Source organism: Prunus mume, linkage group LG2 (genome assembly GCF_029339155.1).
Source record: "Prunus mume cultivar Tortuosa linkage group LG2, ASM2933915v1, whole genome shotgun sequence".
Lineage (NCBI taxonomy): Eukaryota > Viridiplantae > Streptophyta > Magnoliopsida > Rosales > Rosaceae > Prunus > Prunus mume.
Genome location: NC_142699.1, coordinates 11,387,033 through 11,404,310, shown reverse-complemented (window position 1 = coordinate 11,404,310; position 17,278 = coordinate 11,387,033). Strand labels below are relative to the sequence as shown.

The following is a 17,278-nucleotide window of genomic DNA, read 5'->3' as shown; positions in this document are numbered from 1 at the left end:
TATTGCTGTTGGGATGGCAAACATTATGTTATGTAGTGCATGGTCCATGTTCAAATTAAATTAAAGTTTCGCTCTCAAGTTTTGAGGGGGGACATGGAGTGGTGGTTGTATCCGGGAAACAAGAAATGTGATGGCCAAAGTAGGTTGTAATTGTTGGAAATTAAGCAAACAAACAAAAACAGAGTTGGAAATACGAAATTCACCACTTCAGTTTATTTTAGTATAAAAATACTCCAATTGTTGATCATATTTTGCAACTTAGCGGGTTATGAAGAACCAATGTTTCCTTGGTTTTTTTAATCATTTTCAAATATTAGCGCACACACACATACAATATTATATTATGCACTTATCATATTTTTATCCCACAATTCTATATCACATGATGTGGCACGTCCATATTATATGCCACATCAATTAAATCAATGAAGTGTATTTTAATTAAGGCAATTAGAAAAACAAATACAGGAATAAATCATAAAAGAAAAGAAAATATTAAATAATTTTAATTGATGTGGCTGTTCACCTCAGCTATATAAGATGGTATAAAGAAGTGGTATACAAATGTGGTAAGAGTCGCATTATTCATATTAATTATTGTAATTTTGACTAGTTTACAATTTGAAGGTCAACAACTTACCCAAATTTTAAGCATTTGGGTTGGGTCATGTAGCGACCCAAATTTGGGCTGGACTTGAAGAAAACCATAGAACGTGTGCTGTATTTATTGAAATTGGGTTGGGCTTGTAGTTGCACCCATTGTGTCGTCAGCTATGACCAATGAGGCTGTTCACTACTGTGTCAGTGCTTTGTGGTGCAGCTGCCGGAAAAAAATCATTAAATAAAAATTCATGGAAGATGGTAAAACAATAATATGACCACATACTTGAAGCTAAGTGCTTCCCTTGGTTTAATGCAAATATAGGCTTAGTTAAGTTGGCTAGAGCATAAGTAATCTCTATTTTGTATCCGAGTTCGAATCATCTATATGTAATTTATATAAAATTTAAGTAGAATATCGCTTAATTATTGATTTTTTTTTTCTGTTGACTTTTTCATTTCGTTGAAACATTTTAGGCCAATTGTGGAAAAGTTTAATTATTTTAGTGATGGAAGGAAGATAATCAACTTACATTTGCTAAATTAAATCTGATAGAGACCAAAATTAAATTTAAGAATAATAATAAGAGAAGGAAACCGGATATTTATCCGGTTGACCTGAGGAAGAAAGTTGGGTGGTGCCAAAAACGTCAATTTCATTTGGCGATTGGCAACAAAATATTGCTCGGAATCTTACATACAAAACAACAAAATGGTTTGGATTTGCATTTGGATTAGGATGGATAGCTTCAAAAAGATGGAGAAGAGAACGTGGTTTTAGTGCCAACCACTGAAGTTTGTTTAACCACTTCTTCCCCCTCTTTTTTTTCCATTTGTTGTTTTCTCTGCCTTTTTCCACAAACCAACGCTCTTTTAGCTTATTCGACCAAGCTAAATGACCACCCAATAAAACAAAACAAAATTGTCATGATGTTATTGTCACATACGGTTAAATTATAGCGTCATTAATAATTATTCGGTGTGACAATTATAACGTCAATTCGATCATATTACTATATTATAAGTTGATCACATATTAATGTAATTATCTACCTACTTTTAATGGTAAATTATTAACAGTGACACTAACATTTTTCCAGACTGAGACAGTAAAAAAAGCAAAAGATGCCATCTTACTACTAATCAGCCACTGATGTAAGATATAAGAAGTAACCACCGAAATATATAATATTATTTACACAGTTAAACAAATAATTTATGGTTTGATAAAAAGAGAGGATATTCTATCGTTGTTGCGCATGAAACAAATTAAGCAGGTGGAACAGAAAGAAAAGAGAAAAGGGTAAGAAGCGCAAGTGTACAGCAGCAGAGCAAGCAGAGGATATATTCGTCAAAACAGAGACACAAACCAAAGCGCATTCATTTCAGAAATTGTCGTCTTCGAAAACGCACCAAAAACAGGTCCCCACCACTCCCCACATAACCCCTCCTCCTCCTTTCTATAACCACCCTCACCCCCACCTCCCTCCCTCGCTCCCTCCCTCATTATTACCAGTTATTTCCACATCCCAGATTATAGAATTTCGGCTTTTCAATTCTTAACTGCCCTCAAATCCTCTCCAAATTACTCTGAACCACCCAAAAGCCGGCACACAGAGTAGGATCTTCGATCCATTCTGTTCTAATCGATCGATGAAACGCGCATCATCGGGGGACGATTCGATGGCGGCGACCTCAGCTGATGTGAAGATGAAGAAGATGAAGGTTGAGGGTGAAGAAGAAGAGGTGGAGATTGACCAGATTGACCAGGTTGTGGAAGGGGCTGGGTTTGTGAATCTGGACGACAATCTCATATTCGAGGTGTTTAAGCACGTGGACGCTAGGACGCTGGGGATGGCGTCGTGCGTGAACAAGCAGTGGCACAAGACGGCGCAGGACGAGCGGCTTTGGGAGCTCATCTGCACCAGGCACTGGGCCAACATCGGCTGCGGCAACCAGCAGCTGAGATCTGTGGTCCTCGCTCTCGGCGGCTTTCGTCGGCTTCACTCCCACTTTATCTGGCCTCTCAGCAAGCCCTCCTCCAGCTCTTCTTCGTCCTCATCGTCGTCGGCTTCGCCTTGGTCATCTCCGTTGAAGCCCATGCTCGGCTCGAAGCCTAGCGCTCGTTGGGGAAAAGACGAGGTGAATCTGTCACTCTCGCTTCTCTCGATTCGTTTTTACGAGAAGATGAATTACGCTAACAGAGGCAGATGATCAGAGATTCAGAAATTAAACTCGGAAATAAAATTATATAAAAAAATATCTATATATAATTTCCTAATTTCAGTTGGATTTTCAATTTTCCCTAATTTTTTGGGATTTATTTTTGTGTTTTTTTGTTATTGGATCTGTATTCTTGTGAATTTGTAAGCTTAAGCCTTTCTTGTGTAAATTAAGATGGAATTGCTCAAGTTGTGTACTATAATTTTATCAATTTTACAATTACAATTGGTTTTGCTAATATTTATTTTCATGGATTTATTTGGATTGATTGAAAACCGTGTTGGGGGGTGTGGCGGTGGTTGTTGTGATTGGCGGTTCTAGCGATTCGTTTGGCGAATACGAACAAACAGAATGGAAGCAAAAATAAATGTCTTTTGCCACGTTCTAATGGGGGTGTAAATAGCAAAGAGACAGAAGAATGAGTCTTTTTAGAGGTTAGATCCAAAGTTGAAAGAGTCCCTGGAGGAGGAGGAAGGACCAAATTGTCGTTTTTGTAGTCTTCATTTTCTTGGAGAATTGGTAGCTCTGTATAAGTATAGCTCTGCCAGCCTGCCACATTCACCCCTTGACTTTAGTGTAAATTGCTTTTGGTTTCTTCTGCCCAGTTTACTATGTCTCCTCTTGGATGCCATTTCCATTTTCTTTCAACTATTCAAAGTTCAAACCAAATAGAAAATACTTAACTCATTCGTGGTAATCTGTGATTCGCAATAGTAGTGTGACATATGCGTTAATCTTTGATTCGCAACAAGGAATGATTTCCTTGAAGGAGTGTTTCTCTTAGGGAAAGAGGCAAACAGTATCCCATGACATTTCCAATTTGAAATAATTAAAACGAACCCGAGAAAAATGTTGGGTTCATTAGCAAAAAGGAATTTAATAAATGGGTGCAGGTTGGTTTTCATATTTGTAGCTTCAATTAAAGTCAAGTTCATGGGCACATGGATAAAGACCTAATATCAACTGTGAAAGCTCAGTTTGCAGAATAAAAGAACCTTGTACATAGAGACTTGTATACTTCTATTCTACATGGACGCTTGTTGCGTGAAAACTTGTACAGTATGTATATATCTTTACTTCACCCGTGAAGGGTAATTTAGAAAGAATCTATGTAGTTTTTTTTATTATATGCTGAGGTTTGGACGGACGCCGTTGACAGTGAGCAAAAAGGCTGAAGCTTGCGACAAAGAAACAGAGAATGGCCAAGTAAGTTAGATATATTCTTGGTGAACTCACTGTTTAGTCTCTTGTGCCGTCCCTCCCTCCCTCTGCTTAAAGCCCTTTTCTTCCTTTTTTTTTTGGTCGGTTAACTTCCGTCACGAATTTTGGTCTATCAAATTAGTTTTGTCAGATTCTCTTCTTCCTTTTGTTTTCCTTGGCATTTGGTCTTCGGGTTGGCAAGACAATCCTATCAAATGAACTTTCCCATTTGGACCAAGAATTTCCAGACCTTCATTTTCATTCCATGCTTATAATGACTTACTGACTGCTCTGAACCACCAATGTGCTAATTTCAAAAGCGTAGGCTTATGAAGACTTGCCACCACCAAACTCATGTGCCGACGTTTCAACTCACGTAATTTTTTTCTAACTTCCCACGTTTCCTTAGTTTCTAGTCCCCTCCACAGAAACCTAAAATCCGTCCAATTTGTCACTGACCACTGTATTTCACCAAAGAAGAAAATCCACGAATTTGCCTCACAACATATAACTTTGGTCAGTCAAATTCATTTTTGTGATGATTTTGGGATGCTTTCAACTTATAGCATGAAAATTTGACCCATCATTTTCTTCCAGTTTTATTGTAGAAAAGGCAGCGGGGGACTTTAGCTGATCAACGGGTTGGGCCAAACTAGAAATCAACCGCTTAAGCCTGCCTATCGGATGTTTGGTGACTATAATTGAATTGATAAACTCACTATATTTAAGTCATGTTGTGTGGGGAAATGGTGGAATGTTGTCCAAGTTGGAAGGTAGAGGAGGGATCACGCTTGAAGGAAACTTATCCCAAGCAATTCTCTTCAAATGATAGTATAACAACACCTTATAAGTAATCTCTTATAAACCTCCTCAAAATGAAAAATACTTAGAGCATCTATAGTGGGGGGTATAAATTCGGGGGTGTAAATGTCGTGGGTCCCAATCTTTTATGTTGACTTTTCTTCATTTTTCTTCTTTTTCTCGAGTGGGTCCTCTACAATGGATGTAAAATAGATGTAAATATACATTTTATTTTACATATCCATGGTGGTGATGTATATTTACATCTCCCCATTGGAGACGATTCATGACTCGGGTGTATATTTAACATACACTCCCATATACACTCCCCCACTGTAAATGCTCTTAACATCTACCTTCATTTTTTTTTTCAACATAGCATAAATTTGGTGAATTATCTACGTAACTACATTGGACTTAAATGCGAAACCATCAATGTATTTCACTCATCAGGCTAATCTAGGGGAGCATTTTTGCTCACCACCCTCAAAAAAAACTTGACACATGTCTATAAGTCTAACTATAGTTAACCTTTTGTTTTTAATTTTCTTATGACATTATTATGAGAGAGAAAAACATAACTACGCTTTAAAACATAATAATTAAAAAATAAAAAATAAACCCATACAGTCACCAAGCACCACCACCCCCTAAACCAACCTGTTCAGCCACCCCACTCCCACCGGTGGCAAACCCCTTTCCTTCTTGCCGCCGGAAACCCCGTTTCCTCTCATTGATGTCATATAGGACCTCCACGACGGTCTCGGCAAAGGTTGGCCGTTGATGACTGCTTCTTGGGATCTTCAAACCCTGGCAGTCTGGCAGACTCGACGAGCTTCATGGCTTTGGTGATTTTCTGGATACTCTTTGTAGAATCAATTCGGACTCGGAGTTCAACCAAACTGCAATGCATAGTTGAGGTTGGTAAAGATTGAGAATGGAGACTTGGGCGTGAGATTTGGGGCAAAAGGGTTTTAGGATTTTGGAGAGAGAAAATGGAGGTTTTGCAGAGACCCACATGATTGTATTGGACAAAGCCATTGGCTTTTGTTGGGTTTTGCAGAGATTGCGGTTACCTGGAGATAGAGGGTAGAGCTGAGCATAAGTTTTGGATTCGCCAGAGTTCACGTAGAGAGAAAATCATTGAATACGTATAAAATGTTTCTAGCGGCGAGGAGAGGGTGTTGTCGCCGGTGGGGGGGGGTGGCTGGGTGGTGTTGGGTTTTTGTTTTTTTGTTTTTAATAAATAGTTTTTTATTTTTTATTTTATTAAAAGAACTAATTAAGTTTTTCTCTTTCATAATAATGTATAAAAATATAAAAAACAAAAGGTTAACTATAGTTAGATTTATAGACATGTGTCAAGTTTTTAAGAGGGTTGTGAGGCTACACCTTTAATTAAAGTGGTGAGCAAAAATGCTCTCCTCATCTAGTACTTATATTACTAATTTGACTTTCTTTTAGAGAATATTAATTTGACTAATTTAGTTCACATTTTTGTATCTGTTTCTTACTGAAAAAGAAATTGACCGCATTGACTAACGAATACCAACATAGGAAATAAACCGGCAAAACATAACTCTAGTCATTACAACTCCCTAAAGAACATGATTTGAGTAGAAATTTTATAAACAATTAGAAAATAGCTTTCTAGTATTTTCAGTTAAAATTTAACTTGAAAAAAAAAGCACGATAAAACTAAGAGTAATGCTACACTTACTACATTTTTATCCCATATGATGTGGCGTGTCTATATTATATGCCACATCAATTAAATCAATGAAGTGATTTTAATTAAGATAATTAGAAAAATAAATACTAGAATAAATCATAAAATAAAAAAAATATTAAATAATTTTAATTGATGTAGTATAAGAATGTGGTATACGAATTAGCCGTATAAGTAGACCGGATAGACTCTTTTTGACATTTAAGCCGAAACATTACACAGTTATACTGGCTTGGGCCAGGCCACACAAGCTAGGTCCAGACTTGAAAACATAAAGTCTTGTAAATACAACTGATTTTGGACCGTCGACCCTTTACAGTGTTTTTTAATCTTTTCAATCTTACGCAGGCAGTTACGGAGGCCACATATTCACAACGTGGGTGGGCGGATTCAAAAGGCAAAAGGGATAATACTCTAACATATACTCAGATTAATAATATTAAGTAAATAGTAACAGCATTTTTTCTTGTTTGTCACACAAAATTAAATATTCTACACCTACACTTAGACTACCTCACTGTATATGAGTCCATCCATTGCGTCCTCAACTGAATCCCTTCAACCAACCCCCTCGTGTTTGAACAAACCCATGCACTTTCCCACTCATTTCTTCCCCCTGGCAGTCAAAAATATGAATCTCTCATTCCCACCTCCTTGCCAGTACTATTTATACCTCACAAATCTCCACCATCTTACAAACCAACCCAAATCAGAAACACCAGAAGCTTAACCTGATCAAAGCATCCTTGATCAATTCCCAATATATATTCATTCATCCAGATAGATGGCCATCAAAAGCTTCAAGCCAGCTCTCTGCTCCATCCTTGTTCTTCTCACTCTGAGCTCTAGGGTTTTGGTCATATCAGAAGCTCGTCCTCTTATGCTGGGGCGTTCATGGAGCTCCATAGACAAGGAGATGGAGAGTGTGTTTGATGGGCTGTTCATTGACGCAATGAAGAACGGAGGCCCGAGCTCCGGAGGAAAGGGTCATGCCTTCAGTGATTCTGAAACCCTTGGAGGGAACAAGCACTCTGTGTATATTGGTGCAATGAAGAATGAAGGCCCGAGCTCCGGAGGAAATGGTCATGCCTTCACTGATTCTGAAACCCTTGGAGGGATCAAGCAATCTGGTCCAAGCTCTGGCGGCGGCGGAAACTAATAAAGTGCAGCAGTAGCCATTGCCACATACTCTTTGAGCTATTATTCACTTTTGTAGTTGTTTAAAAGCATTTTGTCTTGTCTTAGTATAGAAGACTAGCTATAACCAGTTACAGAACTTAATTTAATTTAAATAAAATGTGTCCTGTATTTTAGAACTGCTATATATATGCAGCAATGATGTAATCGTATACATTCATGGTAATATTATAAAAGCGCGTTTTTATTTTCTTTCATTCAAGGAGTAAAGTTTGCTGTGGTAGTTTCAGATTGATTGTTTATGAAAACTTGATTCTCAGGAAGGAAATACATCCGAAGGTACCTAAGTATAGGGCTGCTCCGTTTCATTTAGGGTTTCAAAGCTTTTCAAAAGGAGACCAGACTTTCCCTTGTCATTCAATTTGGGCTTTTTGGGTGGACAGTGCAATTGAGATAAAATAATTATAAAGAATGTGAAGATGGGATGAACTTAGAAAAGTCATTACGCCGTCATGAATCGATCAGATATCACTAGCCCATTTAAAACATTATTAGTTTTCATCAAACAATGTGGAACCTATCCTGCAATTGGCACTAGTAAAATATCCATTAGTCAGCAATTGTATTAGAGTCGGGCAATTACGTGTTAGAATATGTGATGACAGAAATGACTGAGTATCCGCTGCTCATTTCTTCAGTCATTATGTGTTGGTGATAATGTAGTTCATCTATCGTAATGTCACTTGAATAATTCAGTACATATTTTGGGTAGGTTTCAAATGTTCCTTTCAAAAGTCTTGGCTTTAGAAGGGGGAGTTAACATAGACTTTCCCTTTGTGTGAGTCATATACCTATGTGATTTAATGACTCAATTCGATGAACCGTTTCACTTTGCTTCATGTAACTTTGGACCAATGACCACCTTCCTCATGTTCTATATTTTATGGGTCAAGAACCACCTTCCTCGTCTTTATTCTTCATGATGAGATTTGGAATACGCTTCAAGTTTTGGTTTTTTCTTTTTCGGTCAAAGGTGTGATTCTTGGTTGGGTCCAGAACTTCAAACCCAAATCCAGTGTAAGCCCAAAATTAGAAAGCCCAAAGTTTACCGCGAAGTTATTGCTTACGCTCCCGCCACCTTCCGGCGACATGGCTTTTTATTTATTTACCCGTTACGATATAAATCCTAGACACGACGTCGTTTTAAGTTTAACCGGAGCGCACAACCGATCAAGGACAAGCAAACAGTAAAACCCCATCCACCGGGGGTGTTCTCGTACTCCTGCATCCGTAACTATAAATAGAGTAGGAGCAAACTCTGATGGAGAAGAACCGCCATAACTGAAAAGCCTCAGACTAGTTCTCAAGCAAACAGCAATCGAACTTTCTGGAGAGTTCATGTTAATTAATGTTAATCAATTTACTAATTAATCATTAAGCAGAAGCAACAGAGCACCCAAAACCAAAATGAGAGGCTCCAAGACTGTCGTTAGCGATACTGACTCGTCCGCCACCCAGTCTGACAGCTCCGCCACCAAGACCGATTCTGACATGATCGACGGTGAAGACGAAGAAGTTTCAGCTCCTTCCCCCGATTCATGCCCCTTCTCCGAAGGCGAGAAGGTGCTCGCTTTTCATGAGACCCAAATTTACGAAGCCAAGGTACTCATTTTCAGACACGCACACTCCCTTCCACCCTCTCTCTCTCTCTCTCTCGGCGATTGAATTCTATATGATTCGTAGGGTTAATTGCAATTTCTCGAATTTAATAGAGCGTTTTGGCTAATTGATCACGGATGAACATTTTCGGTAAATCTCACTGTGCTTTGCGTTTTGTTTGCAAGGTGACCAAAGTCGATTTCAAGATGAACGAATGGAGATTTTATGTTCATTACCTTGTAAGCATCAACTGCTTTCCTATGATTTTTTATTTTCTCTATCAAACATTTACTAAATGCCTATAATGATTATACCTGCCTTGTTTCATTTGTAAGCTTTAATTTTTAATTTTTAATTTGCTTGGAAGTGGAATGCTCTTGGATTTCCATTAATCTTCCTTCGGCATTTCCTCCATTTTGGGGTTACATTGCTTGGGTGATATAGTTACTCGTTTTGTGGTTACATCTTGATTGTATACTCTTCTATCCTGCAGGGATGGAGCAAAAAGTGAGCCCGCCTTCCTGCTTACTTATGATTCCAGAACGTTTACGAGTTTTGATTTCACATTCCTTGAACCAGGCTCTTGGATGTTGGAAGCATGGTCTACTTCAATTTTCGTTCTTGTTATTTTTTATTATCGTTTTCCATTTTAAGGGGTCTTTTCATCTCACTTATTGCACCGTATTGCTTTTTCCTTTTTGTCTTTGAAATTATGTTTATTAGACCATGGCAGATGTTAGTATTAGATCATTGCATTGAGGGAGGTTGGAAGGTTCATGGAAGATGAAGACTTTGATTAAGTTTCTCCCATTCATTCATGGGTTATTCATGCAGTTACAATCTCTTGAAACTTTTGATTTCATTTTTTTGTTTTTTGACTTTTTCTCCCTCTTGCTGTCCTCAACAGTTGGGATGAGTGGGTGCACTTGGATCGTCTGATGAAAAACACTGATGAGAATGTGAGGAAACAAAAGCAGCTCAATGCGAACCAGAGAACACACAAGAATGCAAAGCTAACACGCACGTCACAGACTAAACAAAAAGGTTATTATGGTTGGCTTTATCATCTTTAACCTTTACCTTTCTGTTTCCCAATTTTGAAAGTTATAGATTTATTCTTTCCATGCAAGTATGGAATGTATTACAATATTTGTAGTGTCTTAAAAACGAAAAGATAGATGTAGTGCAGAACTTGTATTTTTTTTTTTCTTTATTCATTAGTTTTGAACGAAGAACAGAAATGTTTGGCCTAACAAAGCAGAACTTTTGGCATGTGACCTGAACCTTCCTATTTTTTGGTGAGCTTTGAGGTTTGAGGACCATAAGTGTTGCCCTTTGAAGAGGTTTAAGGACCATAAGTGTTGTCCTTTGAAGAGGTGGAAAGAAAGAAGTGGTAGGAGTAAGTATAATGGTTATGAGAAACTGCAAAAGTAACAACGTGGTTAACAAATTTGTTCTCTGGAGAAAAGAAGTCTTTATAGGCCACTACCTCATGAAAAGATTTAACAGCATGCTTTCTTCAGTCATGATCATAAATTGGTTATGGTTCTTGAATTAGGATGATAAGAGGTTGGGTTTTGATATATATATATATATATATATATATTTTATATCAACTTCCCTTGCAAGATGAATGTGTATATAATATGCATTGCTCTTACTTTTGATATGAAATTATGTGCAGTCTCAAGAGGAAAAAAGCGAAAGAATGACTCTGTCATTAAGGTATGCTCTTTGATCCGTAGTTTGCCTATCTAGGCTTACCTCTTCCAGATATTGTGTGATCACTATGAAGAGGTTTGTTATTTAATTTAGAAGTCAACATGAACCTTAAGTTGCAGGTTTTGATTTCTTCTTTTGTTGTCAAATTTTAGGACAAAGATGCCATACCCATGGAAGATCTTGTGCTTCAAATTCCGCTCACACTAAAGAAACAACTAGTTGATGATTGTGAATTCATTACTCATCTGGGCAAGGTAGATGTGTTCCTCTATCATAATACTGAATCCATGAATGAATTGATTAAATAACGTACTATGTAAATTACATGCTTGTGCTGATAATGGTACATCGTAAAAACTTGGAATCTCAAGTTCAGACCGCATTACAGAATGGTCGATGGCATTGTTTTAACTTTTGTTATTTGTTTGGTTATGGTGATGTAGAGAGTAAATATTTCATATGGAATTCTTACTAGGATGGATGAATTGCTTTTGGAATATTTGGTCTACATGACTTGAGCATTTACAGTAGGACTAGAGATGTTCTGGCATATACTTGTCAAATGGTGGGTCTGGCATATCTGGGTTAGTCTTTGTGCACTCTAGTTGTCAGTATGTGCATATCACTTGTGAGTTTCTAATTCCGATGCATCCACTCATCGCATTTTTAATTTCCAAACAAACTCCTATATTCAGTCGTAATGAATTCCCAGTTAATGATATCCACATATTCTTGCAGCTTGTTAAACTTCCACGAACTCCTAACGTGGATGACATAATGAAGAAGTATCTAGATTACAGATCAAAGGACAGTTTGTAAGTTTCTTTCCTTTCATCTCTTTGCATCCAATCTTCTTTTATTCTTTTCTCGGGTGCCATTACAAAATACATCCATTTTGAATTTTTTTTTATTGAGAGAGTAAATTAACTTTTTATCCTCACAAGAGTGAAGAGATGGATGGGATTACCAATGTCACTTCTCATACATTCTACTGGCTGGTTATCCACTGGGTGAAAGTTGGGGTCTTAACTCAATTATTTGGACCTACAACATTCATAACTTTCAACTTCTTTATTATCTAGAATCCAATTTGGATACAGGCACTGATTTTTATTGATGGACTATTCTTAATGTGAATCTAGGAAGAAAACTCATTCAGTTGAAGAAATCCTGAAAGGACTATGTTGTTACTTTGACAAAGCACTACCAGTAATGCTTCTGTACAAAAATGAACGTCAGCAGTATGAGAAAGCAATTGCACATGATGCCTCTCCTTCATCTGTATATGGTGCTGAGCATCTGCTACGTCTATTCGGTAGGAACATATAATGCATAGCAAAGTCCATTATTTGTATTCATAATGGTGTATTTCTAAATAGAATTATTAAAATAAAAGTGCTTTTCATCATTTTTGGTGTGATCTTGAATTTGTGGTTTCTCATGTTAATGTTCTACTAAATTACTGATGGAGATTACTTCTATGTTTAATAATTATGTTGAATTTGTAAATATCCCTTCCAATACATTAAAACCCTTGATTCCTTTCCTTCCTTAAGATGCATTTTTATATTGTCCTTGTGCAAATCATAAATTGTGTTTTTAAGTGATTATGTACTCGGTATTTGAAAGTGAAAAAAAATTATCCATGGTGGATTACCTGTGAAAATTGAATTTTCATTGCGATATACTTATCTATAGTGCAGCAGAACATTATGCTGGTGCTTTGGATACCTGGGCATGTGGTGGATGACATTTCAACGTCCATGTGAATGCCAAATGTTTTCTGAAATTCATCATGCTGAATATTTTTTGGTTGCTTACTGCAGTTTTTGTAGTTTAAGCTTTTGTTATATTGAGTGCTAGTCATCATAAAGTTTGAACTTGAGATGTCATTTTTCTGGTATTTGCAGTTAAGCTCCCTGAGTTATTGTTGAATGCTAACATTGAAGAGGAGACACTGAAAGATTTGCAGCAAAAATTGGTCGACTTTCTCAAGTACTGTCTTCTACTTGCTCTCCTAAATAGATATTTGATTGTATATTTTCCAACAAGTACCTGACTTTATTATTTTTCGATGTCATTTTTACTTTTGCTGATTGATCATACATGCTATCATGAAGGTTCCTACAGAAAAATCAGAATGCATTTTTCCTCTCTACCTATCATGCACCAGATGCTGTTGAAGCGAGCACCAACAAACCAGATGTCTAAGCGGGGCATACTTGCAACAATTTGTACAGAATACCATATAACTACAGCTGTTGTGCGATGTCTCAGCGCCGTTTTCAACTTCTTTGCTCCAAAAGCTGTTGAAGCCTAATCTGCTAGTGTTGCACGTATTACTATCCTCTATGTTCATGTAACTGGTATGTCAAACTTTAGAATATGTAACTTATGTAGTCAGAACATGCCTAATGCCTTGTAAAATTCTACCGGACACGGAATGTATCCTTTGTGCAATGATAGTTTTGCCTGCCTGTGGGCTGCGACACTTTACTGATTTGTTCTCGATAAATTTTGGAACCGTATTGATCCATTTGGTTATGCAGATTTTATTTTATTTTATTTTAGGGTTACATAGGAGGAAACCGAACCAGAACACATCGTACCCTCCCTTACCATTTAGGTAGGTTTTAATTTCGGGAGCTTCACTAATATACCCAAAATAGGAGCTGAAATTATATAAAAAAAAACCTCACATGGAATGCACTTTAGAAACACACTCAAAATTCATTTACTATATGAGAAATTGGTGTTGAAGTTCCTATAAATTACATGACTGCCATTGATGCCCAATAGAAAAAAAAAAAAAAAAACTCAAAAAACACCCAAAACAAGCCTAGCCCAATTTTATAAAAAAGCTCAAACATTTTTTTTTGTTACAAAAAGTCCAGACATTTTTTTTTGGTTACAAAAAGTCCAAACATTTTATTACAACACAAAACTGTCTTGAAAACCGTAACTTCAAGTACGCATTCTTCATTAAACTATCTCTGCAAAACGTCTATTCATTTCACCGTCTTCATCATTTATGCAAACTGAAATTCCATAACTACCACCAAGCTTGATCTACTTTCAAAAACCAACACCACACACTAACCTCCACCTACAAAACAAAGACAAAATTTAAGAGAACAATTTCAACAAGAAAATGCTTCAAAGGTAAGACATTTAAAAACCAAACATTTATTGTAATAATTGCTGTAAAGTTTCAGTCTATGGTAATAACAGTATTTTATATTCAAATCCAAGACAAAATCTTGAAACTATATTGGATTTTCACTATTGGACTAACTGCATATGACTATAAAATAGTCAGTTTTCAACAACTCAAAAAAGAAAGAGATATTTAGTCCCTGTTATGTTGATTAATGGTTGTAAAGTTCCAGTATAAGGTAATAACACTATTTATTTCCTATGGAATCATTTTTCTAATGCATGTCGACCACTGTAAAGTTCTAGTATAAGGTAATAACGCTCCTAATTTCCTATGAAATCCTATTTTTAATGCATATCTACCACTATAAAGTTTCAGTATAGGGCAATAACAGTATTTTATATTCGAATATAGGACAAAATCTTGAAACTATATTGGATTTTCATTATTGAATTGATTGCATAGGACTATAAAATGGTCGGCTTTCATCAACTCAAATAGGAAAGAAATATTTAGTCATATACCTATTCTTAACACTGCTAATTTACTTTCATGTTCATTAATGGCTATAAAGTTCCAGTATGTGGTAATAACACTGATTGTTTACTCTGAAATCCTATTTCAAATGCATGTACCACCGTAAAGTTCCAGTATAGGGTAATAATATTGCTTGTTTCTAATGAAATCCTATTTTGAATGCATGTCTACCACTATAAAGTTCCAGTATAGGGTAATAACACTGCTTGTTTCCTATGAAATCCTATTTCTAATGCATATCTACTATTGTAAAGTTCCTAGTATAGGGTAATAACACTCCTAGATTCTTCTGAAATTCTATTTCTAATGCATGTCTACTCCTTGTAAAGTTCTAGTATAGGGTAATAACACTACTAGATTCTTCTGAAATCCTATTTCTAATGCATGAATAACCCTTGTAAAGTTCTAGTATATGGTAATAACACTGCTAGATTCCTCTGGAATCCTATTTCTAATGTATGTCTACCCTTTGTAAAGTTTTAGTATAGGATAATAACACTGCTAGATTCCTCTGAAATCATATTTCTAATGCATGTTTACCCATTGTAAAGTTCCAGTATAGGGTAATAGCACTCCTAATTTCATATAAAATCTTATTTCTAATGCATGTCTACTACTGTAAAGTTCCAGTATAAGGTTGTTTTTTTTTATGAAATCCTTTTTCTAATGCATGTCTGCAAAGTTCCAATATAAAGTAATAACACTGCTACCTAAAAGCAAATTATAGTCGACTCAAAAACCAATAGTGCATAAATAGAAGAAAAAAAAAACACACGAATATACTCAGATTCAATTGAAAAAACATACCTCAATTAATATGATGACCAAATCAAATATCACAAATTTGTAACCACAGCTCAAACCAAAACACAAAAGCAAATCCACAACCAAACCGAATCTGAAATCAATCCAAATTATAAACAAAAAGAAATTAAAATCACAATCTAAAACTCAAACGAATATCTAAATACAAATTAGAACGAAATTAGAAAATCCAATAGCTTATCTCCAAATCGATAATAACAAAAATAAACATATAAAATCAAGAAGAATTGGATCTACATTTCAAATTTAAACTCCAAAACTGCAAAAATTATGAAAACTTAACCAGCAACTTAATTAATTGAACATGAAATCACCCAAATCAGACTACAATAAAATCGAATATGAATTCAAATTAAAAAAAATCAAATACCTTAAATCGAAGATCGCAGATTGAATAGGATTTTATACTGAGCCAAGTCACCAATGCACCATGAGCCATTTCATCCCTTAAATCCGCCAAGTCATTGTCCATTTGCTCATGTTGTAAATCCTCCAAATTTTTCACAAATCCAGCATCTAATGGATTGCCAGTGCCAATGCCTTGACTTCAACTTTTGTCATGCCATTTGGACTAACATTCTTGAAGGCAGAGCCTTCGTCAACTCCATCTTCCAAAGCATTACTGCTTGATGTTCCTTGAACTGAGATGGCTGCAAAGTTTTGACCCACGAGCTTGGAAAGGGGTCTCCTAGTTTTCCTATATCCAAAAGACGAATTAATTAGAATTAGAAGAAATAGTTACCTTACACAATCAGAATCCTATGACTTCATCATTCTTATTTTTTAGAGAGAGAGAGAGAGAGAGAGAGAGAGTTACTTGAGAACAGAGCTTAGGATTTCAATTTTATTAGAGGATGAAGATGAAGATGAGAGGCTGGAGGTTCTGAGTTCTGATATGGTGTTTATTAGGAATTCCAATTTTATTTTAAAAGGGTAATAAAGGTATTTCATCTTAATAATTAAATTAAAAAATATACAGCTGTTGATTTTTGGATTTATTTTGGGTGTGTTTATATACATTAAATAGTGTAGGGTATTTTTATAGTTTTAACTTTTATGTCTAGAAATGAATATTTAACTAATTTTCTATTTAATTTCCTAGCAATCCTACGATAATTAAGGGCGGAAAATTGTTGACAAGCTTGATTTGGCTTTAGTATCGGGAGAAATTATAGAATAGTACAGTATACCACGTCAATATGTGATACTCCTATTTAAATATTGACATGTGTCCATTTTAAAATAGAAATTAAATATTTGTTTACAGCTGGACTTATATTGTGAAATAAAATTTGAAATTTGAAAAACAGAAAAAGAAAAAAAAATATTCCCAATCGCCGCCGCTCCCCTAAAACCCCACTACGTTCCATGGGTGCCATCCCTCTCTCTTCCTCTTCCTCCCCGTCTCTTTTCCTCTTCACCATTGCCATCGGCGTCCAAACCCTCATCTTCCTTAATTCCCCTTTCTTTGAAATTGATGATGACAACCTTTCCCATCATCATACTATTTCGAAACCCATATCCAATACTGTAACTCCTTGGTAACAATTACTTCAATCAATACAATACAACAATTCTCTCAAGGGGTCTCTCTGTTTGCATTCACTCTAACATTTCCCAACCATTAACACAAACACCAATGCTTCCATAATTCCATTTCATCATCATCATAATCATCATAATCATCA

At 36.1% G+C, this 17,278-nt stretch overlaps 2 protein-coding genes and 1 long non-coding RNA gene across 4 annotated transcripts; 2 read left to right on the top strand and 1 right to left on the bottom strand.

Moving 5' to 3' along the window:
• The first annotated feature begins 2,007 nt into the window (after positions 1 to 2,007).
• On the top strand, positions 2,008 to 3,011 carry SLY1 (F-box family protein). The gene has a single exon (XM_008222061.3). It carries the CDS (start codon positions 2,254 to 2,256, stop codon positions 2,812 to 2,814), a length of 561 nt encoding a protein of 186 aa, XP_008220283.1. The 5' UTR covers positions 2,008 to 2,253; the 3' UTR covers positions 2,815 to 3,011.
• A 5,937-nt stretch (positions 3,012 to 8,948) lies between these two features.
• Positions 8,949 to 13,567, top strand: LOC103320383 (protein MRG2-like). Of its 2 annotated transcripts, none has more exons than XM_008222059.3 (10): positions 8,949 to 9,352; positions 9,535 to 9,588; positions 9,843 to 9,856; positions 10,257 to 10,393; positions 11,034 to 11,074; positions 11,224 to 11,325; positions 11,810 to 11,886; positions 12,214 to 12,386; positions 12,982 to 13,066; positions 13,192 to 13,567. In XM_008222059.3, exons 1-10 carry the CDS (start codon positions 9,158 to 9,160, stop codon positions 13,280 to 13,282), a joined length of 969 nt encoding a protein of 322 aa, XP_008220281.1. In that variant the 5' UTR covers positions 8,949 to 9,157; the 3' UTR covers positions 13,283 to 13,567. The 2 variants fall into 2 exon arrangements, with proteins under 2 accessions (XP_008220281.1, XP_088902188.1); XM_089046062.1 differs by having other exon boundaries at positions 9,212 to 9,352; positions 9,843 to 9,950.
• A 234-nt stretch (positions 13,568 to 13,801) lies between these two features.
• Positions 13,802 to 16,438, bottom strand: LOC148919618 (uncharacterized). Its single transcript, XR_016124170.1, has 4 exons — positions 16,408 to 16,438; positions 15,961 to 16,287; positions 15,573 to 15,663; positions 13,802 to 14,177 (listed from the first exon to the last, which is right to left on the bottom strand). It is a non-coding gene; the product is annotated as an uncharacterized LOC148919618 (long non-coding RNA).
• Positions 16,439 to 17,278: the final 840 nt, after the last annotated feature.

Excerpts from the sequence above, each read along its gene's own strand:
- SLY1 (XM_008222061.3), top strand. The coding sequence starts at position 2,254 with ATGAAACGCGCATCATCGGGGGACGATTCGATGGCGGCGACCTCAGCT.
- LOC103320383 (XM_008222059.3), top strand. The coding sequence starts at position 9,158 with ATGAGAGGCTCCAAGACTGTCGTTAGCGATACTGACTCGTCCGCCACC. Across the intron at positions 11,075-11,223 it reads AGAATGACTCTGTCATTAAG|GACAAAGATGCCATACCCAT; the intron begins GTATGCTCTTTG and ends GTCAAATTTTAG. Across the intron at positions 13,067-13,191 it reads AAATTGGTCGACTTTCTCAA|GTTCCTACAGAAAAATCAGA; the intron begins GTACTGTCTTCT and ends GCTATCATGAAG.